Source organism: Diabrotica undecimpunctata, chromosome 1, assembly GCF_040954645.1.
Source record: "Diabrotica undecimpunctata isolate CICGRU chromosome 1, icDiaUnde3, whole genome shotgun sequence".
NCBI lineage: Eukaryota > Metazoa > Arthropoda > Insecta > Coleoptera > Chrysomelidae > Diabrotica > Diabrotica undecimpunctata.
The window spans coordinates 11763839-11788696 of record NC_092803.1 but is presented as its reverse complement, the minus strand read 5'-3'; the positions used below and the strand labels follow the sequence as shown (position 1 = coordinate 11788696).

The window sequence follows — 24858 nt, the reverse complement described above, 5'->3', positions numbered from 1 at the left end:
GTTTTCTAATCTTGTGGCCTGACTCCTAACTACGGACCAGAAGACAAATCGTAAAGATACTTGTTCTCACACCTTGAAGAGATAAGAGACAGTGACAGAGATGTGATAAGAGACAACCCATGCAGTGGAAGACTCCAAATCCTCGGAGACACAAAAACGAGGATGAGCAGTCTACATTCTCAACAAGCCGATCTTGATTGTTTTTTTTTTCGATATTTGAGGTGTAGTTCACATAGAATGGCTAGGCAGTTAATTAATATTACTATTTAGAGCTTTTGGCAAGACTCCAAGAAAAAATCGCAAGACTCCCGAAATGTGGAAAGAGACTGAAAAGAAATCCTGGAACCTCCATTACGACAACGTGTTAACTCACAACGCGCACTCTGCAACATTCGCCAGTTTTCGCACCTTGCGGTTTATACCTGTTCCAAAAAATTATATCCTGCGTGAAAGGTTGACTCGCCACGAGTCAATCTAGGACGTAAAAACAAAAATCAGGACAAACACTCAAAAGCCTGTTGGAAGATGACCTGAAGCACTGCTTCGCATAGTAAAACAGTGCAAGGATCGTATGTTGAAGGTGAAAAATGAAAAATTATAAAAAATTGCTAAATATAGATATTAGACCACTAGTCTGGGAACTTAATTGTCAAATCTCATACTACTTTAAAAGTTTTCAAAATATTTAAAGAACTCCATTCAAGTAACAATAAATAATCGATAAAAACCTATTTACATTTTCAGCTTATGATTACTTCACTACTCAAATAAAAATGTAAGTACTAATATCATTATCGAAATTTTACAAAATATTTTAGTAGACAAATTAAAATTGAGCTTATAGTTAATTATTAAAGAAAAGCTACTCATAAAACGAATGTTTGCAGTAAATAACGTTGCTAGAACCAAATACCATGATATCTCTACTATTCTAAAAACTTGAAGAAGGTAAAAAAAAATTCTAATTTTTTAAAGTTTGCCAAACGTTTAATTTCTTGGCCAAAAAATACCAAACTAGATGAATGGGTTCAAAATTATAATTGAAAACTAACACGCTAAACATTTTAAAAATATAAAAATTTGAACAATTTTAAATATGGTTACGCCTTGGCAAAAGTAGAAAAGCTCAGTTCACCGACAAATTCAAATCTACTTACAGAGTTTAAAACCTAAACGGTTTATGGCCACCCAAAATCCTTTTTTTTTACACCATTTCAGTGTGTAAAATAATTATTATTAATTAATATACAGGGTGAGCTTTTAGTGCGACATCGGTAGATAATTCCATTATGGTATAGAATATCCAAAAAACTTATTTATAAAAAATGTAGGCAATGATATTCTCCGTACTTGGAAAATATGTGGAATTCTACAGGGTGATTAACAACTACGAGGTAAAGCAAAAATATAATTTTTTAAATGGGACACCCTATATATTTTTTCAAATTTGTATTCTTCTCATAATTCTTGTTCTTATAGTATTGTGTTTTGCATTACTATACAGAGTATTTAACAAGTTATGACCATTTTTATTTTAAAAATTCCTATGAAATCAACACCATAATGTAATAAGAACAATAATTATGAGAGGAATATAAATATGCAAAAATGTATAGGGTATCCCATTTAAAAAATTGTATGTGCTATACCACTTACCGTTTGCTATTACCACATGGCGATCGCCCGCAGATACATCGGAGAAAGTAGTCAGGAACCAGATAGACTACATTATGATCAATGAAAGATACTGTAATGCTGTTAAAGCCGTGAAAGCATATCCTGGATCAAACGTGGCCTCAGATCACAATCCACTTATAGCCAAAATTACACTCACCCTTAAAAATATTAAAAGACATCAAAGAATCCCTACAATAGACACAAGAAAACTTAAAGAACCTAAAGTAAAAGAATGCCTCCAACTGTGAACTGCAACAAATTGAACACAAACACCAATGACATTGACGAGTACTGGAATCGACTAAAAGATTGTCTACTTGAACCCTGTAAAGAAATACTAAAGACTTCCTCAAGGAGAAAAGAGGAATGGATGAATGACGAGATACTCAATATGATGGAACAACGGAGACAATTTAAAAACAAGGATAACAATAAATACAGAGAGATAAACCACGAGATTAGAAAGACGATAAAGCAGGCAAAAGAAAAATACTTTGAAGAGCAATGCAAAGAGATCGAAGACCTTCAAAATAAATATGATCTGTTTAACCTACACAAGAAAGTCAAAGAACTGGGAGGACTAAGAAAACAAAATCCCACTTGTGCAATTCTGGATAGACACGGTACTGCTATAACACATACGGACAAGAAAATACAAGGATGGGCAGAATATATCGATGAATTGTTCGACGATGAAAGAGGAGATCTGGAGCACATAGAACTTACGTCAGAAGAAATAGGTCCATATATTACAAAAGAAGAAATATTGCACGCATTAAAAACAATGAAGAGCGGGAAAAGCCCTGGACCTGATATGCTTCCTATAGAAATCCTAAAAATTCTAGATGAGAAGCACATTGATGTTTTAGTGACACTCTTGAACCAAATTTATAGTTCAGGCGTATTACCCAAAGAGTGGTTAACATCTATTTTTATTTGTCTCCCTAAAAAGAAAAACGCAAGAGTCATCCATAACCGAATATATCACAAACTGGACATAGACGTTAATAATACACAATTTGGTTTTCACAAAGGCCTAGGAACACGTGAAGCTCTTTTTTCACTGAATATACTAATACAAAGATGCCTGGACGTCAATCAAGATATATACGCATGTTTTATTGGCTATAATAAAGCATTCGATAAAGTACGACATAAACATTTAATGAATGTCCTGAAATCAAAGAAGATTGACTACAACGACCTCAGGATCATATCAAATTTATACTACAAACAGCGAGCAAAAGTACGTGTTAACGAACAGCTGTCAGAAGAAATTGAAATTAGATGTGGAGTAAGACAGGGATGCGTATTGTCGCCAATTCTTTTCAATGCCTACTCCGAAGAGGTCCTGAAAAAAGCTCTTGAGGGTGAAACAGCTGGAATAAAGGTAAATGGAGTTTCCATTAACAACATTAGATATGCGGACGACACTGTGATCTTAGCCGAAAACATTGAAGATCTTCAGAGACTGGTAACCAGAATAGCAGAGTATGGAAAAGAGTATGGTCTAACAATGAATGTCAAGAAGACGAAATTTATGAGAATATCGAAAACTCAAAGAAATAACGAGAATCTTCTAATAAACGAAACCAACGTCGAACAAGTGGACAAATATGCATACCTGGGAACAATGATTAACTCCACAAATGATTACAATCAGGAGATAAAAATAAGAATAGAAAAGGCTAGAGCAAATTTCAACAAAATGAGAAGAGTTCTATGTACCAGTGATTTAAAACTGGAACTAAGAGTTAGGTTGGCGAGGTGCTATGTTTTTTCGACTTTATTTTATGGAATGGAATCTTGGACCTTGAATGCGACATCAATGAAAAAACTGGAATCATTTGAGCTGTGGGTGTACAGAAGAATTCTGAAAATATCATGGACAGAACACGTCACAAACAAAGAGGTTCTGGGAAGGATGAACAAAGAAATGGAAAATTTTAAATTCAATAAAAACAAGAAAATTAGAATATCTCGGACATATTACACGTGGAGAGAAATACACCTTGCTCCAACTGATTATGCAGGGAAAGATCCAAGGAAAGAGAAGCATAGGGAGGCGTAGAATATCATGGCTGCGCAACCTGAGAGAGTGGTACGGATGTACATCAAATGAACTTTTCAGAGCAGCCGTCTCAAAAGTCCGAATAGCTATGATGATTGCCGACCTCCGCCGCGGAGATGGCAATTGAAGAAGAAGATACCACTTAGTTATTAATCACCCTGTAGAATTCCAAATATTTTCCAAGTATTGAGGATATCATGGCCTACATTTTTTCTAAATAAATGTTTTGGATATTTTGTACCACAATGGAATTATCGACCGATGTCCCACTAAAAACTCATCCTGTTTATTGTTAGTATTAAATTTTATATAAGAATTTACTGCAATGACTCCCTAATTTGCATAATGGTTCTTGTAATTTAATACAATGTACATTGTATTTTTGTCTTTTCGCGATTTGAATTAGAATTTATTCTATAGAATGGAAACGATTAGGTATGTGTGTAAATTGACATCAGAATTCAAAGCAGTTGTTTACAGTGTTTAAATATACGCAAAAGTGTTTCCTAAAGAAAATCGAACCAATATGAAACAAGTATGAGCTGAGTAAATCTTCCTATGAGCTTTTTATCGTAGGTCGTGGAATATTTCTTTAACGTACAGAGCCACAATAAAGATTATCTGATTTACAACAGTAGTAATACTGAACCAGTTTTATTTATACAACATCTGCAGAGAGGTTTCGGTACAAATTAACTGAAGTGCAGAATCATAAGGAAAAAATAAACATGATACTATAAAGAAGGAGAAAGAGGAATGAACATTTATATCAAATAAAAATTTAGGCATTGTGTGTGTATCTTTTACTTTAACAAATATACTGTGATTAATTTTTAATTTAACAAATTTTGTTCTAGATCAACCAACACAGTAGCACCAGTATCGTTTCTTGACAATATTATTTACTGCGAAGTTAAAAACACCTAAAAAATATTCAAGATCATCAGTCCTTAGTTTTACTTCTCTTAACACAGGTTAGATGTCTTCAAGAAAACACAAATATATGAATATTCGTCACTTTCGTATAGTTTATTTGCTCCGAAAGATCATATTTAAAGATTAGTAGCTGCCACTTTAGTTTCCATACAAGATAAATTCGCAGACAGATCTCAAAAGGTGATGATATCATCTAGAAAACCTCTAATACGGGTCTTAAAAATGAGTCAAATTTGCCGTCTCAATTTGTCATACATAAATTATATGTTAAATCTTTTGCAAAACGGATACAAATCAAGTGCTCACCTTTGAACATTTTAAGAAACAAAATTTTGGCAAATTATCGCATCCAAAATACCTGTATACAAGGAAATCTCCACAACAGATTCAAGGTTAGGAGCGGTTAGGTTAGGTTAGGTTATAACATAGACATACAATACAAGATATAGTCGGTTCGCTATATTTACGCTTGTTTCGGATTAACAAAATTATGCTAATGACTCATTGATAACCAGTTGCAGTAAACGACTTCCCAGAAAATTAGGTAAAAACTGCATTAATGGTCATATTTTAAAATACATTAAAATAACATTAGGTTAGGTATAAATTTGTTACAATATTGCAGTTGAATTGATTCTTTGCCAGTGTTGACATTGTATGTTTGGTGGAAATATTTAAAAATGCCTAGACGTGTGTTAGATGTAGATAGTCTAATTTGTAGTGTACATAAGTATTTTACAGATGAAAAAGAAAATAGCGGTCCTTTAAAATCGGTAATGTCTGTTCAACAACGCGTATGTGATGCTCTAGGAATTAGTGAAACCAAACTAAGAGGAGTATTACAAAATCGCAATAATGAACGGCCGAAAGAAGATCACCGAAAAACTCGCCTATCATTGAAAACGAAAGATATTCCAGATGGAAAAAAATTTTAAATTCGTGATACCATTTATCGAATGCGAGCCAACAAGGAACATGTGACCTTAAATACAATTCTCTTGGAATTAAAAGATAAAAAATTTGACGAAATTGGCAGAACAAGTCTATGGCAAGTGATACATAATTTGGGTTTCAAATTTCAAAAGGAGGATAACAGAAAAGCCCTTTGTGAAAGAAGTTCTGTTGTGCATAAAAGAATTAACTTTCTAAGAAAATATTCTAAATTAAAAGAAGAAAGGGCAAATTTTATATATTTAGACGAAACATGGATATTTTCTAGGGGTGCAACCAAGAGAATATGGCAAGATGATAACGTAAAGTCTATCAAACATACTGATGGAGAAGGGAAGCGACACATAATTTTACATGCAGGAGGGAAATCGGGTTTTATAGAAGGTGCTGATTTAATATTTTCATCTAAATCAAAATCAAGTGACTATCACGATAATATGAACACAGAAATGTTTGTAAAATGGTTACATGAAAAGCTTCTCCCAGGTTTAAGTGAGCCCAGCGTAATTATTTTAGACAATGCACCTTACCATTCTGAAGTATTAAACAAAAGTCCAACGAATTCTTGGACTGTTAATAAAATTAAAGAATGGTTGACAAAGGAACATATACCATTTACACAACATATTTTAAAATCAGAATTATTACGCTTGGCAAATATCCACGCAAAACCAAAAACCTTTGTTGTGGATCAGATTATTGAAAGTTACGGTCATCAAGTTTTACGTCTGCCACCGTATCATTGCCAGTTTAATCCCATCGAATATATATGGGGAATAGCAAAACAATATTATGACAACCATATTGGGCCTAACGGTTATAGCGACGACGCAATTCGGGAAACTTGGCGAAAGGCACTTTCAATTGTAACTCCAGAAGTGTGGTGCAACTGTATATTCAAGTGCGAGAAACTAATAAATTGGTGGACTCGTGAAAATAAAATAAACGAAATAAGTCCAATCATAATAACAATTAATGGTGATGACAGTGATGATGATGACGATTATGATATTTTTGATGATAATGACTGATTTTCATTTTTGTTGGCAAGTTGAATTTTTTTATTTTTCATTAGAAATTCTCTCCATGGAACAAATATACATAGACCATATTTTCTGTGTGAAGTGTAATATAAAATTATTATTAGGTTTATATTAGCCACATTAGACTCCATTAATGAAGTAATTCTCCTTATTATACTGTCAATTATATAAAAGATTTTCCATTATTATTTACTTAAAAAAAAGGGATTATTTGGATTGTTTGGATTTGTATGGATTATTTTTCATTTCATTTGACCAGTTGATATTTCCCCAAAGAGCAGGTAATTAAAACTGGGTACTTACAATAAAATTTTTAATCCGAAACTCGCGTATATATAGCGAACCGACTATAGACTGATTGCTGCAATACGGTGGCGTTCTCCCAGTGCGACAGAGAAAGCAATGCAATGAATATTATTCTTCTCTTAATACAAATGATTATAATCTAGAGCAAAGTTCAGAGTTTTGAGCAAATTATGTAACCTCAATAAAAACCAATATTTTAACTGTATACAGATCAGGTAAGGGTGACTTTGACTTGTTTTTGGCGAATTTTGAGAATGTCATAACGTCCTTGCTTGGTAAAGCAGACAAACTGATCGTACTTGGTGTTTTTAACATAAATTTTAAAATTAAATCTGACCCTTCTTTTGATATTCAAAATCTATTAACATCTTTTGGTCTAAAAGTAACTATAAACGATTATACTAGAATCATATCCCAGTACAGTAGTTGCATCGACATCATGACAAATTTTTCTGAAAATAATTACAAAGTGGGCGTATCTGAACCTTGTTTTTCTGATCATCGAGCTCATTTTTTATTTATTTACTCTGAGCATAACTAATAGAACTGATAAAAGAATCTCTAAAAGTAGAAAGTAGAATCCGGATACAAAATGAATTAACGGAAAAAATAGATGTGAAAAAGGGACTACGCCAGGGAGACGCTCTATCATGCATCTTGTTCAACATCGTACTAGAGAAAATACTGAGGGACACAAGGTATTGTGTCAATACCTTGTGTCAAGTCAATACACGAGGAACAATCATTAATAAAAGCGTGCAAACACTAGCATTTGCAGATGATGTTGACATAATCGCAAGATCAAGAAGAGAAATGATAGAGGCATACAACCAAATAGAACGAGCTGCTCAAAATAGTGGTCTTAAAATCAATCAGACCAAAACAAAATATATGCAGGTAAGTAAAAACGCAGAAATAAGGCAGTCACTAAATATAACAATAGGAGAATACAACATAGAGGGGGTAAAAAACTTTATATACTTGGGATCCCTAGTCACGTCTGATCATAACGTTACGGAGGAAGTGAAGAGGCGAATATTTATTGCAAATAAATGTTACCATGGCTTAATTAGGTAACTAAGATCAGATAACGTCGCAAGAAAAACAAAATGCCAAATATATAAAACCCTAATAAGACCGATACTCACATATGGCTCAGAAACCTGGACACTCACTAAAAGAGAGGAAACGTTGTTAGCCACCTTCGAAAGAAAAATCTTGCGACAGATATATAAGGGCACAAAAGAAAACGGAATATGGCGAAGAAGATACAATTCTGAACTATACAAAATATACCAGGATCCGGATATTATAACATTCATTAAAATAGGACGGCTGCGTTGGATAGGACATGTAGAAAGAATGGAAGAAGGCGAAATACCAAACAAAATATTCAAACAGATGCCAGTAGGAAAAAGAACAAGAGGAAGACCGAAACTGAGATACTTAGATCAAATAGAAAATGATATAACAACCTTAAAAATTAAAAACTGGAGAAAAGCATGAAACAGATCAGAATGGAGAAGTATCCTGGAACAGGCCAAGACCCAAAAAGGGTTATCGAGCCAGTGATGATGATGATGACTCTGAACATAAAGTTGTTTACTTCTTTGCATAAAGTTGTTTATTACTTCTTCTGGTTTACAGAAGCTTAAACGTGCGCTAGCTAGTATAGCTTCTTAGTTTTCTATGATATTAATAATGATCCTGATTTTTTGAGTCTTTCTTACCAAAACTTATAACAATTTAATATTAATGCATTTTCCACTAAAAAAGTACGACAAACTGCTGAAAAAACACCCGTGCAATGGTTTAATAATGAACTAATTTAATTTAATTAATTTAATTAAAATTGAGGTAGAGAAAAACTTCGAAACATATACATCAATCGTGAAACAAACGTAGAAGTATATTGAGAAAATATAAATATGAACATGAAACAAGCAAAAGAAAAATTTATTTGGTACCTACAGTAAGCAAGAAACAAAGAAATTTTGGATGACAGTGAAGGTCCTTCTACCCATAGAATAAAACAATGACCTATAACTAAACTAAAGCATAACAGAGTCCGGTATAACATAATAAACAGGGACAAATGAAATAAAGTAAGAAAAGCAAAAGAAAAGTGGCTAGAAGAACAATGTCAAGAGGCAGAGAGGATACATGACACATTTAATTTCCATAAGAAATTTAAGCTGATTACAAGATGTTTCAGGAATAAAAACATTACCTCGATTAGAGAAAACAACAACATATTAACAAACAATAATGAAATTTGCATGGTCTAGGACAAAGAAATTAAAACCATGTATCTTGATAATGATGTAGAGAGAATAGCAGCACTGAAGTTGAACTGGGCAGGTCACGTAGCTCGAATGACAGCTAACAGATGCACAAAGCGGTCAAAGCAGAGGTCGTCCACCAACACGTTGGACTGACGATATAGAAGATTAAATGATGATGATACCTAATCTAACTGACTTCGGCAATTCTCCAGGACCATTCATAATGCAACTGATTAATCAAAAATGTTATGACCTACGGAAAGATGTCTTTGTAGCATTTATAGACTATTCATCAACAACCTAGTGTCAACGAATGGTGGCGTCTGATACTAGATTGAGAGGATGAGAATGGTGTAAGGGACTTAGCCCAAAAGGTCCGTAATGTCAAGGGCATAAGTAAGATATAAAATACTAAGCTGTTAAGCTGTACTAAAAATGGAAGTTCACAACTTATTGAGTTCGTAACATCTTGAAAGTGCATTGCAAACAGTTTCTTAAGCAAATGGTATAGAGCTATGGATGCCAGAGCATAAAGGAATGGCTGGTAACGAGATTGACGAGAGTCTTGCTAACTCAAGAAGCCGCATCGTGTCCTAAAAGGGAAAATTCCCCAGGCCAACAGCAAGCAAAAAGGTGATTAGAACCTACGTTAGCTCGATATGCAGAAATACTGACTTCAACTTCCGCAAAATGATCTTGGAATAATCACTGGTATTCTCGTTGGACATTGCTCACTCAGATATCATATCTGTAAATTCGCAAAGTGGATAAAATATCATGTGGATTCTACGAAAATTACGAGTAAAAAGTATTGTAAAAGTAAGAGGACATTACCTGGAACAGGTCTTTTTAAGATTGTTTTGGCTTGGAACAAATCAAATCGAAGTAGGGTCAGGCCAAGGCAGAAGCAAAGGGGTGATGTAGGCAAGGATGCGAGAAGTATTGGCAATGGACGTATTGACAAAACCTATTGAAGTGTTGACAAATTAGCGACGGACTTGCACGCCAGTCTATAGAAGGTACCCTAGTACCATAGTAACGTTGATAATTACTTTTTTAAATTTGTTCTCTCGATATCAAAAAGAAACCGCAATTAAACAGAAAATTAGGACAACTGTAAAACACAGTGAGTAACTAGTACAAAAGACAAATAACATTATAGGTTAGGTAAACAAGGGCGTAATGAAGTACAGGTGACAGTTTTTTGTCTATAAAAATCCCATATTACTATCCAACACGAGTACAACGATATTTTTTGAAGATTTGTCATTCTCGCAATTTAAAATATTAGGAAAATAAATTTTAATTCGGTGTAAGAGTTACACTATATTAAAATTAAAACGAAAAACGTCAAATGTCCGCTATAAGTGGAGCTAATAAATCATAAATACATCTTTTTAGATAGATATTTTTGTATAAATCTCAAACTTACAAATATTAAGACATATATCTCACTAACATATGGACAAGTACACGTTCTAAATCCTTTTGGATGTCAAATAAAGTCAAGTCTCAATATTTGTACAGAAATAGGAAGGTGATATTTTATCTTACAAAGTTCATTTGAAAAAACATTGAATAAAATATTTCATCAGCACATTCTTATCACTTTAACAGCACCAAATCAAGATCTTATCAGAAGTAATAGCCAAAATATGGACATATTTAGACAGAAAACAAGATTTTAGTTTTTATAAACGATGCCTAGATGGCGCTCTGAAATATGTCTACTACTTATATTATTGGAATTTGACAGTTATTATAAAATCAAATTAAGTTTTGCTAGTAAAACGTATTTAAATATAGGACAACAATAGTGAAAAGAATCCTAGAAACAAAATATTAAAAGTTAAACATTTTAAAAATTAGCAAAGTCGAACAAATAACAAAATAAAATATAATGCCTTCATATACAATTCTTTAAAAGTATAAAACAGGTATATAATACTTGTACATAAATATTGACTGGGGATTAATCAGAAATAAATTCTTAACACGGAACCCAAACAAGCTAGAGCTCGACTGTAGGACTTTTCATCAAAAAATAGTGTCCACCATTTTTTTCGAACAGACATTTTGTAAACAAACAAGTTAGATTAGTAATATAGTATATTATATTGTATATATAGTATGTGTATATTAGTAATTAATAATACAAATAATATAGATAATTATTTTAAAAAAAATACCAAATAAAGTCCAGTTATTGAAAAAAATGAATGCCGCAAGTGCCACAATTAGCAAATGAATTTTTTAATCGATTATTATTATGATACATGTACGAAATGGAACAACGAAGCGATGTTGTTATTGAATATATAAGAGTGATATACGCTCTAAATCAGTGGTCGCCAACCTGTCGATCGCGAGCTACCGGTAGCTCGCGGAGGCAATTCTGGTAGCTCTCACAACGATTTTAATTTAAAAAATACTAACTGCAAAAATCAGAGAAGCTTCCGAAAATTCCACAAAAAAATCTAATTGTCATAATATTAAACATAAACAGCGAGCGTGAGCGATCTGTCCCTGACGCCGTCAAGCTAGAATCGACTATTTATAGAACCGACCAGCCGGACCAGCGCGTTAGTGTTCGAGAACGATCTGGATTGCTTTGAACGGGATAAATACGCACGGCGCGGCGACATTGCGCTTAGTTTAAAACTGAACGCGTAACCAACGTCCAGCGGTTAGGTTAGTAGAGAACAACGAAAATAATATTATGGCAAGCAGTTGTAAGAAGGTAAAGACATACCACTTTCATTCGGAATGGGAAGAACAATACTTTTTTACAGAAGTTAAAGATAAAAATGTGTGTTTGTTATGTAATAGCTTCGGTCTCCGTTGCTAAAAAAGGAAATATTGAGAGACATCATAAAACTATACATTCTAATTTTGAAAAATCATTCCCACTACATTCTGCCGCCAGAAAGGAGAAACTGAAACAGTTTAAAAAACAGTTAATTGTTCAACAATCAATATTTTTAAGAACAGTCGACAAAAATAAGGCTGCAACTGAAGCATCGTACCGTGTGTCCTATATAATTGCAGAAAAAAAGAAACCTTATGAAGACGGGGAAATGATAAAACAGGCGTTTTTAGAAACTGCTGATTCGTTATTTGCCAACTTTAGAAAAAAAGACGAGATAGTTTCAGCTATAAAATCTATGCAACTTTCTGCTAATACAGTGATGAGATGTGTAGAAGTAATGAGCAATGATATTTTTTTACAATTAAAAACTGACTTAGATAACTGTCTTTATTTTTCACTTCAACTGGATGAATCAACAGATGTCGTTGACACTGCCCAGATGGCCGTGTTCGTCAGGATGGTTTTTAGTTATTTTACGATTAAAGAAGATCTTTTGAAGTTTATTCCACTGAAAGGACACACTACTGGACAGGAGTTGTTTTCTCATCTAAAAAATATTATTTCTTCCGAGAAAATTCCAATATCGAAAATGGTAGGCTTGACAACCGATGGCGCTCCAGCTATGATGGGTTGTGATAAGGGTCTGGTGGCGTTATGTCGTAAAGATGAAACTTTTCCGCAATTTCTCTGTTACCACTGCATTATCCATCAGCAAGCATTATGTGGAAATTTCCTGAAACTAAACAACGTTATGAAACTGGTGGTAAAAATTGTGAACAAGATTAGAGCTCAAGCGTTACAAAGAAGGTTATTCAGAACTTTGGCCGATGAAGTTGACTGTCAATACGGGGACCTACTCCTTCACTCTGAAGTCCGATGGTTAAGTAGAGGACGGGTGCTGAAACGTTTTAATGATGTCCTATCTGGCATAGTTCAATTTTTCAAACAACACGATGAACCGACTCCGGAACTAGAAAATTCAATCTGGCTTAGAGATTTTGGTTTTCTCGTGGACATTACAGAGAAATTAAACGAACTTGCAGCTTCAGGGGAGAGACAAAGAACTAGCGGAAATGATTTCTGATATAAAAGCAGTTATCAAAAAGCTGGAGTTTTGGGAACAAAACCTAATTAACAGCGATTTCAAGCATTTTCCTATTCTTTCAGAAAAAATATCTCAAAATCCATTAGAACCCTATGACAACAAATAATTTCTAGTAGAAATCATGTAGAAATAATTTCTACCTTGAAGAGTAACTTCAAAAATCGTTTTAAGGATTTCAATGAAATGGCTTTAGTAGCGCAGTTTGTTGTTTCGCCCTTTATGGAAATTGATATCCAGCAGTTTGCAGCTTTTGTTATGCAGAACTTTGGCGAAGACATCGCTGCAACAAAAATGGAAGTCATTTAGTTTTAAAATGATTTAGCCTTAAAATCGTTAGTCTCAAGTACTGAATGTATTTGGCCTATTGTAAGTAAAGACAAATATTCAGTTCTATGCCGTGTTGCCTTGAAAGTGAAAGCATTATTCAGTTCAACCTATTTGTGTGAATCTTCTTTTTCCAATATGAAGTTTATTAAGAACAAATATCGCAATCGACTAACAGATGAACATTTGGATAATTGTATTCGAATGGCTGCATCAAATTATACTGCAAACATTAAAAAAATTATCGATGAGTCTGAGTGTCAGCCTTCTCATTGAACGTGCTTTTTTATTTTTCAATGTTTATGTTTATGATAATTCGTTACTTTTTGTTGTTATTATTAACTATTTTTAAATCATACGTGACATGCCGTTGTGGCTGGATAAAAGTTTGTGTTTATTTTTCAAATACCTTCGTTTGATAGGTAGGAATGTAGCTATGAACAAGTACGTACTAGTAATATTAGTTATTTTGTTATTAGTTTATTATTAGTACCTATGTATTATGTATTACCAGTTAAACAGTAAAATAAATACATATAATGATAGATTAACTGTGGATTATTTCATTTACGTTGCGTTACGTGGCTTCCGTGTGGGTAGCTCGCTGTTTATTCCAAAATTAACAAAGTAGCTCAACACATTGAAGAGGTTGGCGACCACTTCTCTAAATCACGTAAAGACAATAGATATTATTTTATAAATTTTTCAAAGCCTGTATTTCTTTATAAGCAATGTTATTTCTTTATTACTTAAATAAAAAAAATTTAATATTTCTTTATAAATTAATAAACGTATGACCTATAATATATATTACACGTCATTGTCAAATCTGTCTGTACGAAAAACATGGCGGATGATGAAAAGTCCTATAACTGAGAAAAATCACAAACCTATAAATAGATTTATATAAACTATATTACTTTCTTTCTCTTTGAAGAAGGGAAGTGAAAATAACTTGCAGAAAAAAGAAAAGAGAATAGCTAGAAAAGCAATTAAAAAAAAACATAGAAGAAGCCTATAAACAAAGAGTTGAAGAATTTCTACCAAGAAGTTAAGAAATCCAGAGAAACTACAAAGAATAATCCTGCAATAGTATTGCAGAAACAAAGAAGGCTTACTTCTAGATTTAAAAACAGAAAAATTAAACAGATGGGCGAAATATTTCGAAGATCTATTAAATACAGATCAACAAGAGGAACTCGAGGGAAATGAGAATTGGCAAGAAGATGAAGAAGGGACGTGCATGGAACCAACTTTGAATGAAGTCAAAGAAATAATAAGAGACCTAAAAAATAACAAAAGTGCAGGACAAAGTGGTATCCCAGCTGAGATTTTTAAGGAAGGTGGGAAAGATTGAAGGAAAGGATATTTCACTTGACACTAATAATTTGGCAAAAGGAAGAAATGCCTAAACAATGGAATAGCGCTCTTATTTGTCCTATCTATAAAAATGGAGACAAAACGGAGTGTGAAACCTATAGAGGTATAGCACTATTTTGGAAGTATGTAGTCTATAAAATACTTGGAAAAATATTAGGAAAAGATTAATAAAACATGATAACAAAGTGATTGGAGAATACCAAGGAGGTTTTAGACCAGGAAGAATAACTACTGATCAAATAAGTATGTTAAAATTAATAAGTACAAAATAATGGCTATGAAAAAAAATTAGGAATACATATGCTATTTATCGATTTTAAACAAGCATATGACTCCCTAAATCGAACGAAGCTATATGAGGCCATGGGAACATTAGAAATACCAGAAAAGCTTATAAGGCTAGTGAAAATGACGCTTAATGAAAGCTAAGGCTAGTGAAAACACGATAAATAGGGTAACAATGGAAGAAAGCTTTTTAAGACAGTTCACAGTAAATAGAGGTTTAAAACAAGGGGATCCGCTATCAACGAATTTATTCAACCTAGTATTAGAACAAATCGTAAGAAGATCAAATATGAGCACAAACAGGACTATTTTCAATAGCAGCGAACAGTGTATAGCATACGCGGATGATGTGAGACTAGCGAGAACAAAAAACATTTAGAAAAAGTTTTCCAGAAATTTGAAGAAGAAGCGAAAAGATATGGATTAATAATGAACCAAACAAAAACGCAATATATGGAAATGAGAGAAGACATAAACAAATATATCAAAATGAAAGGAGCAGGGACTGTCTATAGTTTTGAGAAAGTGTCAGAATTTTAATACCTAAGGGTAACCATAACGAACACGGAAAAAGAAGAAAAAGAGATAGACAAAAGATTAATGAAGGGAAGCAGAGCGATAGGGTCACTAAATTCATTACTGAAAACAAAAAATGTGTCAAGAATAGGTAAACTGCGAGTCTACGAGACAGTAATCAGACCCACAATGATGTATGCCAGTGAAACGTGGATTATGAACCTTCTTCTTCTTCTAATGGCGCTACAACCCTTTGTGAGTCTTGGCCTGCTTAACAATGTTTGTTAGCCCAATGAGCTAGATGGCTCGATCACATTATATGAATGCTAGATAATCGAAATGCTAAAACAATACTGAAGGAGAGAGAAATGGGGAAAAGAAGAAGAGGACATCCAAAGACGAAATGGTTGGAAGCAGTAAAGCAAGACTTGTCAGAAATAGGAATGAGAAATTGGAGAGAGAAAGCAAGTGACCGAAAAAAAATGAAGGGGAATAACCAAGTTTTTAGAAGCAAGGGGCCTACAAGGCCTGTAGTGCTGTTTAAAGTTAAATGCACATCATCCAATTTTGACGTTAACACTCTGTGTAAAGGTTGACCTTCACACGGAGTTGCCATATTGTCACGATAGTAGACAATGTAAGGAATTATGAAAATAATGTAACCTTATTAGTACTATAAATTCATCTACTCTGAGATATTTCAGCATTTTGGTTTTTATAAAATACAATAAAGAATCTTAGATTAAAATAAGTGTAAATCATTTATTGTTTGTTAAATACCAAATTTTCTATAAACTTTTATTGCAAATATGAAGCCAAAATAATTAAATGAATTCTAAAATTATTGTTTCCTAAACAGTTAGTTGTATTGAGAAGACGTAGAAATATCGAGGATGACGTGCAACGGACTTAAAGGAAATAATGAACTGTCCAGCAAATTTCACTTTGTTGAATGCCTGTTTGTTACGGCTAACAGCTTGTCAAGGAGCTACTATTCGCACAAACAACGTCGCACAGCAAAAATGGTTTATTGGCAGAATTTACGTCGCGAGTAAAACATACGGTTTTAAGTGCACAAAATCGTGAAATCGTCTGCAATGTATGGAAGGATATTAATTTTTTTGTCAAAAATACAGCTTGCAAAAGGAGTTACTATAAGCAAGGGCATAGTTAAAAGTATTGTCCAGTAAAGAATGGGAACTTTGGTCCTTCCATAGGGAAAGTCTGCGTAAAATCGTACATATATGGGATATTGATTGTGTAAAATAAAAAGTAATCGAAAATTACTTATGGTGGGAAATAACATTTGAGAGTTAAGGACAAGTTTTTAAGACAAATAAAACAATACTGTGCAGTCCTGACGTAGCAATAGAGAATACAAAAAAAGGGAGTACCGAATTGGAAAAAGAGAAAAATAACAAAACAGGCTCCACAGACAATAACGATTTTCTTATATTTTTTATTTTTATCACTTTGTTTTATTTTTTATTATATTGAAAAAACAATTTTTGTAAAGATGTTGGAAAAATATAGTAAATGATAATAAATTATAAAACGATGAATCTCTAATATATTTGTAAGTTCTTCAAAATCTCAACGATAACAAACAAAATAATAAAAAATATTTATTTACAGACATACTTTACTTCTGATAAGACCATTAAATGGTACTAATATATGTTTAATTCAGTCTTTGATGATTCTAAACCCCCTAACACTTCTAACAAGAATCAAGATCCATATTGTTCATACAAACCTCACTCATTTCGTCTTCTACATCATCGCTTTCCTGGTTGTGGTGGTCAGGTACGGTATCCCTATTGTTATTTTCGTTTTCGTCTATTTCGTTGTTTCCAGTTACGGGAATGAACCGAGTCGGTGGTTTCCACAGCACTAGCGCTGTGCAGGGATTCTGCATTTTGGACAATAACGACTGCGGAAGGATGGGATCGGTTTTAAGCTTGCGCATTTCTTCACACATGTACAAACGCTGCATCCGGCTGGCATCGTTTTCCCTAGGAGATGCCGTTTCTGAACTTATATGAAGTTTGGACATGTGTTCTGCCATTTTTTCTTCAGTTATGTGCTGTTTGGCAGGTTGTAATCTAAAACATAACATCTATTTTAATCTCTGCGGCACATTTTAAGCCTTTCTTGCTTCTGAAATAAACTGCTGGAAGGAAAAACTTAGTAAACTTGGTAAAATCGTAGGGTTGAACATAGAGCTAAAGAATTGTAAGTGTGATCCTGCCAAAATGTCAAAACAATGATTTTTCGTAAAAACCAAAGTTATTCAACACAAAGTCACCCAGAAATCCATATAAATCCCATATAGCTCCCATGGAAACCATAAATCCCATATAATTAACCTCTATAGTGAGATCTATCTATTGATTCAATGAGATCTTAGAAGAGATGAGAGACTAAGGTCAAACAAGACAAGTTACTGTGTAACTTTAGTTTTTAGGATGCTGGTGTGATGAATACATTATTTAATCAGTTGTCTTTCAACATCTAGAAGAAGAGAAACCAATGTGACTTGGTATTGGCAAGTATGACCTTTCCAAAACTTTGTCAAAAAAATGTTTTGTCTAAAAACCAAATTTATTTCACATGGAGTCAAACCTAGAAAACCACAAAAATCACACATAACTCCTATGGAAACCTCAAGAAGGGACATGGTCCTCAAATGTGAAAGGGTAACAGTGAAAGGAAGTACTACTGTGTTACACATTTTATTAATATTGTGATCCTACAAACAATTGAAATTAACTTGAAATGAACAATTTTAAAGTATCTGACTGATTGTTTTGTGGAAAACTGACTTCAGGTTATAAGAGTAGTCCTGTTTTATTTATTTTACTCCCTTTAGTTTTATTTTACATCCTTTGTGTAGCTTAAATTAAATATGTATGTCAAGAAGCAATAACCTGATCATCTGATCTTGTTTTTTCGTTTGTGTTTGATTTATTATTGAATTCTATTGTTTTTTTTTTGTTTTGTTTATATTACAGTGAGATCATATCAAAGTAACAATGGCTTACACAGAAAGTTATAGAAAAGTTTGTTTTGGAACTCCAAGAACTTCCATTTTAGTCTAACTTGTTTTGTAAAAAGCAGTTTTTCTCTGTCTGTGATTGATGTTTCTAAGAATTATATTACAGAGAACAAATAGAATATCAATAACCACTACTGAGAAACACAATTAAGGGAAATCATTTTCCTTCACTTCTTTCTTTTTGCATTTACTTTAACCCATTGTACTATTGTTGTTGTTTGTTTGTGTTTATTTTATAACCCATTTTTATTTTTATATGTTTGTGTTTTTATTTATAACCCATTGTACTAAATCTAAAATGTTAACTGTTTCTATAAATAAAAAAACAATACCAAGACTGATCAAATACTGCTAAGCCATAGCACTTTAACCCTTAGAATATAAAAATGGAATCTTTATATTATTGACTTCAGTTGACAAGGAACTAGATGTTTAGTCATATATTCTTTTATAGTTTTTCCAACTTTAGATATGCTAATAATAGTCAGAAACCATTAGTTTAGTTCAAACCTGCACTTGCTATCTCCAGTTTATTATTTAGGTTAGTAAGTTCCAAAAATGAACTATGATAGTCTAAAAAATTAAAAATTTGAACAACTGAACACTGCAAAAAAATATGAACCACTTTTTGTCCTAAAGATATTCAATAAACTGTAAGTATCCTATTAAACATATATGTTTGGTACATTTCATTGTTCAAATTACAAAGACCACTGGAAGATATGACAAATTATACTAAATATGTGATTTATATTTTCTGATATTACTTGAGTAACTCAAGGCACATAGGAGATTGTGATTAACTGACTTATTTTTCTACATTCATGTTCACTTATAAGTGAAGAAATATGTTAAACTAAACATATAAATGTGACAACCAGGAATGAAATTTATTAAATCAAAAGTACATGCAGAAAATAGTGAAATTAAATATATAGATATTCTTCAACCATGGCTAAGACTGGCACAAATATAAAAATTCTTATAAGTCTGCTTTATAATTTAGAAATACTTACGGAGGAGACTCTGTTTTCCTCTTGCACCCTAATTCTCGGTTACCAAACCTACTGTTCTCACCTTGAAAAGGGAACTGAACCAGCTCTTGTGTAGGTCTTGGAGAACCAAATGAAAAACCACTCAGCTGTTGACCAAAATGATGTGCATATTCAGGATGTACCGAATTGGAAATATGTCCCGGTAAAGGCATATTACTAAAGGGTATTTGGTTTGGTATTTGATTTGGCAGTGGAGGATTATTTGAAGTTGAAAATGGCATTGCTGAGTCTGGTCTTTGTAGCATTTGATACTGTTGCTGTAAGGTGGCATCGGGATGTGCCATGTTATTTGTAAATGGATTTGCTTGATTCCAATTTACGGCAAAAAGTGGAGGATAGGAATCAAATCCAAACACTGAAGCTGGAGTTTGTTGGTTAGGTTCACCAGTCATTCTATTGGAGTTCATGCAAATATACTTTAAATTTCACACGATCCTCAAAATACTTGTCAATTTTCACTTCTTGACTGTCTTTACAATTTTAAACTTGCATTAATATTTGCTAATAGACACAAAAACAGTTCCTTGTTTTGTTTGTTCCTTGAAGTTGACAGATATAATAAAAATAGTATGCGATAGATGTCTTCTCGAAAAATCTAGATATCTTTCTACTAGGTTCTCGACTTGACTAATGAAATTCTATCTAGATTTAAAATTGTGGTATTTTAAAGATATACTGATAATTGAAATGAATATAAATTATGCAATATTATTTTATTCAAAAAATATGTTAAAAACCGATTAGTGAAAAATAAATAAATATTTTCATTGAGCAACTAATTTGATTGGTCAATCTTAGTTAGAAAAATAAGTTGGCAATACAGATTTTTGGCAGGAAAATGAGCTAAACTTGTTCATGTAACATTTGGCTACATTGATTTTGACACACAGATTGACAGATTCTTTCGTGATTATTAAACTAAACTGTCCTTTTTCTTTTTCCTCTTTCATTTGCTCGACGTATACAAGCCGCGAAAGTTGTGCTTTGAGAAATAAAAATGACGTAAGTTAAATTTTAATATATCAAAATAATCACCTATTATTTCCACGTTTATACTACTGCAATTTATTAAATATATTAAAAACTACAATTTAAAACAAATATTTTTGTATCTGCTTTTTAGGTCTAAAGTATCTCGTGATACTCTATACGAGTGTGTGAATGGAGTTTTGGAAAATGCCAAGGAGAAGAAAAGGAACTTTTTGGAAACCGTGGAACTCCAGATCGGTCTTAAGAACTACGATCCCCAAAAGGACAAGCGTTTCAGCGGAACCGTCAAGTATGTAACCTGATCAGTAATATCTTTAGGTTATGTTATTCATATTTTATTAAAATAGCCACTATTTGATGGTATTCTGCTGTGTTGAACCTAAAAATATGCACTGATTCAGGAAGCCCTAAGGGCGGACCTGCACCCAGGGTCTTAAAATAACTGGGTAGATCCTGTTAGGTTTACCTAGCAGTATCGACCATTTCAATTATTTTTATGACATCATAGGATTAAGGTTCTGGTAAGTTAAAGCATGCAATATGGGGATGCCTGAATTTTTGGGATATCTACTTCCTATTATTTTCTTGATTCATGTTAGAGATTCTAGTTTCTTCATTAATAGATTCACAGTACAAAATGTATTTCTTCTGATTTATAATTTTGTGCCCACCAGTCATCTTAAGATCCTTTGTACAAAGATTTTTTGGACGATTTTCACATTTGGTCCCATTGAAGATAGCTATAATTGAGCTGTCAATTAAAGTTCATAGAAGGAAATGTTGGTTCTTGACTGTGTTGCCATGTTTGTTTAATAAATCGGAAAATAGCATGTGATCTATATTTATAAAAATCCAGTAGAACGTTAACAAACTAACAGTAAAAAGGAAATTCTTTTAAAAAATAATAAGAATAGTATTCAGGTACTTTCGACAGATATCTGGTCACAATCTGGCAACTAGTGGTTTGAGGATTGCCAAATCTATTAGCTTATTATCAAAGGCAAATGCCAAAAAAATGTTGTAATAATTAACTGCAATTTATATGAGAAGAAACGAGTATTTATTCATTCGTGTTGTATATAAAAAAATAAAAAAGCATAATTCATATAATAATATAATAAAAATGTATTTTTGAAAGCTTCTCTATTCGTAATTGAAGCCTACAACATATACATTATAAAGACATGACAACACAGTCAAATGTCAAAAATTTGTTTTGTGAATTTAATTCACAGCTCCTTTGTAGCTATCTTCAATGGGACCAAATGTGAAAATCGTCCGATTTTTTTTATATTAAAACTAAGGTCTGTTGATAAAATCCAATATTTTTCGTTTTCTCTTATATACTCTGGTTTTTCTGTATATTTCAATTTTTACCTATTAGTCTGTGGTATGTTACAGTATGTGCAATTTTTATGTATTCCCTTTGTGATGTCATAATTGTTTTTTAGACTAAAGCACATTCCTCGTCCAAAGATGCAGGTATGCATCTTGGGAGATCAACAACATTGTGACGAAGCTAATGCCAACAATGTTCCATTCATGGATGTAGAAGCCTTGAAAAAGTTAAACAAAAACAAGAAATTGGTTAAGAAGCTAGCCAAGAAATATGATGCTTTCCTCGCTTCTGAAGCCCTCATCAAACAGATTCCCAGGTTGTTGGGTCCTGGATTGAACAAGGCTGGTAAATTCCCTGGTCTTCTTTCCCACCAGGAATCCATGACACAGAAAATTGATGAAGTAAAAGCTACAATCAAATTCCAAATGAAAAAGGTAAAATTTGACAGAAATTGTACTAGACTATTTTTTTCTCAAATTGTTTAATATTCCAAGTACTTTCGTAAATAGTAGGTAATAATAATTGATCCTATACATTTGTTCTTTTGATTTAAATGCAGAATAGTAAGGTAATTTGGACGATTTTCACATTTGGTCCCATTGAAGGTAGCTATAATTGAGCTGTCAATTAAAGTTCATAGAACGAAATGTTGGTTCTTGACTGTGTTGCCATGTTTGTTTAATAAATCTGAAAATAGCATGTGATTTATAATTAATAAAAATCCAATAGAACGTTAACAAATTAACAGTAAAAAAGAAATTCTTTCAAAAAATAATATGAATAGTATTCAGGTACTTTCCACAGATATCTGGTGACCATCTGTAACAATCTGGCAACTGGTGGTTTGAGGATTGCCAAATCTATTAGCTTATTATCAAAGGCAAATGCCAAAAAAATGTTGTATTAACTGCAATTTATATGAGAAGAAACGAGTATTTATTTGTTCGTGTTGTATATAAAAAAAGTGCATAATTCATATAATAATATAATAAAAATGTATTTTTGAAAGCTTCTCTATTTGTAATTGAAGCCTACAACATATACATTATAAAGACATGACAACACAGTTAAACGTCAAAAATTTGTTTTGTGAATTTAATTCACAGCTCCTTTGTAGCTATCTTCAATGGGACCAAATGTGAAAATCGTCCGGTAATTTTCTTAATTAGTTTATTTTGCACCATTAAGCCAACAAAAAAATGTATACCAAATTTTATTGTATGGAAAAATGGTGCTACATCATAGTATAATATAACTACTATTTTTACCACATTTTGGTAACTATAGCTTTAAAATTGTACAACAATCTATACTATAAGTGTATGACAAGGTTCTAACTGTTTTCATACCAGAACTATACCATTATTTGTTATTCTCATCCTCATATTTTTTTTTTCTTTTCAGGTACTTTGCCTTTCTGTTGCCGTTGGTCATGTAGACATGAATCAAGATGAATTGGTTCAAAATGTCCATCTTTCAATCAATTTCTTGGTCTCGCTGTTGAAGAAACATTGGCAGAATGTTAGGTCTCTCCATGTCAAATCATCTATGGGACCCCCACAAAGATTATATTAAGTTATGATTTTTATACTGTGACTTTTATTTACACACTCTAGTGAGGGTATCTAAATAAACATCGTTTTAAGTTCTTTGTTGTTTTTATTTGTAGTAGTGATTCATTAGATGTATTATATACATGGTTCGAAAAAATTATATTTACATAAATATCAAAATATCGGATACATATCAAATGTTCATAATTATTGTATTCTAATAGCCATTAAATGAATGATAAAATGAACTTTTACTACTTAATCATTTTGGTAACGAAACAAAAACTAATTCTAAACTAAGTTAATAAAGAAAACAAATATTTTAATAGTTCATCATCAACAATCTTTGGTGCAGGTGACATCTCCCAGATCCATGCAAACTTATGTTCGAAGTTTGGACTGAACTAATCCAAAAGATGAAAATTATCTCAAAGGTTGCTGCATTAGCTGTTGACATAACTCAACAAAAATGTTTGTTTTCATGAAGGCTAGTCATTTATATTTAGATTTCCACCAAACCACTCACATTGTTTTTTGAAAATGTTCACCATATAGTTTGGAAATGGTTTCAATTATTGTGTTATTAATGCCATGACAAATGGTAAAAATAGTGGATTTATCTCACTGATAAATTGGTAGGCTTGGTCTTTTTGTACATTGTTGAAACATTATCCATGTTTAATGCAAAATTAGGACCACCCAAGGCCATGCTTCTATGTCTGAAAAATGTTTAACACATTCAGTTCCGTCTCTTTTTTTAAGGGGAAACAGTGGGCCACTGAGATGTATTTGTGTAAACTAATTAATTTTTAAGGTACACTTTAAAAAGTCATTTATAATAAATATGGGTACAAAAAAAATTAATTTGGTCACAAAAAAAAACTCACCGCGTGAGTCGCGTTGGTGGCCACAGGGCAGAAAATGTGTCGGTTGAACTTAAAAAAAATAATAATCTGATTGAGAAAAGATATAATTATGAACCTAGATAACTAACATAAGTAATTATTAAATGGCAACAACATCAAGAAAACAAATTAATTATCTAATTTTCAATTTCTTCATGAAAACATCTAAAACAATTTTCTAAGCACAATCCCGGATGTTCAGGGCACTTC

General features: G+C 32.6%; 2 protein-coding genes across 3 annotated transcripts; one reads left to right on the top strand and one right to left on the bottom strand.

Moving 5' to 3' along the window:
* Positions 1-4021: 4021 nt before the first annotated feature.
* Positions 4022-20401, bottom strand: LOC140444708 (uncharacterized). 2 transcript variants are annotated; one of them, XM_072536482.1, is made up of 3 exons: positions 19823-20401; positions 17505-17853; positions 4022-4671 (listed from the first exon to the last, which is right to left on the bottom strand). In XM_072536482.1, the coding sequence occupies exons 1-3, from the start codon at positions 20266-20268 to the stop codon at positions 4651-4653; spliced, it is 816 nt and encodes a 271-aa protein (XP_072392583.1). In that variant the 5' UTR covers positions 20269-20401; the 3' UTR covers positions 4022-4650. The 2 variants fall into 2 exon arrangements, with proteins under 2 accessions (XP_072392583.1, XP_072392575.1); XM_072536474.1 differs by lacking the exon at positions 4022-4671 and having other exon boundaries at positions 13342-17853.
* Positions 20402-20789: 388 nt separating this feature from the next.
* On the top strand, positions 20790-23838 carry RpL10Ab (ribosomal protein L10Ab). The gene is made up of 4 exons (XM_072536491.1): positions 20790-20863; positions 20985-21140; positions 22303-22624; positions 23595-23838. Exons 1-4 carry the CDS (start codon positions 20859-20861, stop codon positions 23763-23765), a joined length of 654 nt encoding a protein of 217 aa, XP_072392592.1. The 5' UTR covers positions 20790-20858; the 3' UTR covers positions 23766-23838.
* The last annotated feature ends 1020 nt before the right edge of the window (positions 23839-24858 follow it).